The sequence below is a fragment of the Bubalus kerabau genome, chromosome 9 (genome assembly GCF_029407905.1).
Source record: "Bubalus kerabau isolate K-KA32 ecotype Philippines breed swamp buffalo chromosome 9, PCC_UOA_SB_1v2, whole genome shotgun sequence".
Classification (NCBI taxonomy): Eukaryota; Metazoa; Chordata; class Mammalia; order Artiodactyla; family Bovidae; genus Bubalus; species Bubalus kerabau.
In genome coordinates this window covers 78746854-78748512 of record NC_073632.1, presented here as the reverse complement: position 1 = coordinate 78748512, position 1659 = coordinate 78746854, and the positions used below count along the sequence as shown (strand labels likewise).

The window sequence follows — 1659 nt, the reverse complement described above, 5'->3', positions numbered from 1 at the left end:
GTACATATTAAGTATAAAAATAATACTTTATATTCTAAAATTAAAATAAATTCAAATTCAATATAGAGTTATTTAATATGTTCAGAGATTAAACTAACATAAATACATGACAGGTCACACGATAATGTTTGGTAATTATAACAGAAATAACCGGTTCAAAGATCTTTTGTTCCATTTTATTTGATTGAAAAAGGGAGGAACTTCTCCGGATGTTTACGTGCTATCTACAGCAGCACCATGAACAGCAGCTCATCCACTGTTGCAGCTGTACAAGTCTGCTACGAGCACCTGAATGGATCCTGTGTGAAAACCCCCTACTCACCAGGTCCCCGCCTCATCCTGTACACAGTGTTCAGCTTTGGAACTGTGCTGGCTGTATTTGGAAACCTCTTGGTAATGGTTTCCATTCTTCACTTCAAGCAGCTGCATTCTCCAACCAATTGCTTGATTGCCTCCCTGGCCTGTGCAGACTTTTTGGTGGGAGTGACTGTGATGCCCTTCAGCACAGTGAGGTCCGTGGAGAGCTGCTGGTACTTTGGGGAAAGTTACTGTAAATTTCACACTTGTTTTGATGGGTCATTCTGTTATGCTTCCATCTACCACTTGTGCTTTATCTCTCTGGACAGGTATATTGCGATCACTGATCCCCTGGTCTATCCAACTAAGTTCACTATGTCTGTTTCTGGCATGTGTATTGCCTTCTCCTGGCTCTTTTCAATTATTTATTCTTTTTCCCTTCTTGGCACAGGAGCGAATGCAGCTGGACTGGAGGATCTAGTAAGTGCTCTCACCTGTGTGGGAGGCTGTCAATTTGCAGTGAATCAAAGTTGGGTATTAGTGAATTTCATTTTATTCTTCATTCCCACCCTTGTGATGATAGTTCTTTACTCCAATGTTTTCCTCATCGCTAAACAACAGGCTAGAAAAATTGAGAATCTGAGAAATAAGACTGGGCGATGCTCAAACAGCTTCCAAGACAGAGTGGCCAAGAGGGAGAGAAAGGCTGCAAAAACGCTGGGCATCGCAGTGCTAGCGTTTCTGGTCTCTTGGCTGCCTTACTTCCTGGATTCCATCATTGATGCCTTCCTAGGCTTCATCACTCCCACATATGTTTATGAAATATTGGTTTGGATTGCTTATTATAACTCAGCTATGAACCCCTTGATTTATGCTTTCTTTTATCCTTGGTTTCGAAAAGCCATCAAACTCATTGTCACTGGCAAAGTCTTGAGAGAGAATTCCTCAACACTAAATTTATTTTCTGGGTAAGTCTACGTTTTAGATGGAGGAATTGACAGTAGATTCACAGTGAACACACGCTGGGAAGAAAGTTTAGTCATATGTGTTAGGGTCCTCTAATGTAAAATAAATTATGCTTCAAATTTGACCCCAACACTTAAATTCAGCTTCATCATTCTTTGGTAACTATAACATAAAACCCTGTATGTAATGGAAACAGCATGACCGTGGAGCCAGAAACATGGCAATTTAACACCGATCTTGGGCTGTTTCCACTCTCTGAACTTCACTGTATGTCTCTAGTTAATAACCTTTCCTTTGTAGCATTCTTGAGAAAATTTAAAAGAATGTGTAAAGAAAGTGAAAGTTGTTTGGTCATGTCTGACTCTTTGCCTCCCCATGGACTATACAGTCCATGGA

At 40.4% G+C, this 1659-nt stretch overlaps 1 protein-coding gene across 1 annotated transcript; it reads left to right on the top strand.

Annotated features, from left to right (window-relative positions):
• The first annotated feature begins 225 nt into the window (after positions 1-225).
• Positions 226-1269, top strand: LOC129659907 (trace amine-associated receptor 7a-like). Its single transcript, XM_055591435.1, has one exon. It carries the CDS (start codon positions 238-240, stop codon positions 1267-1269), a length of 1032 nt encoding a protein of 343 aa, XP_055447410.1. The 5' UTR covers positions 226-237.
• Positions 1270-1659: the final 390 nt, after the last annotated feature.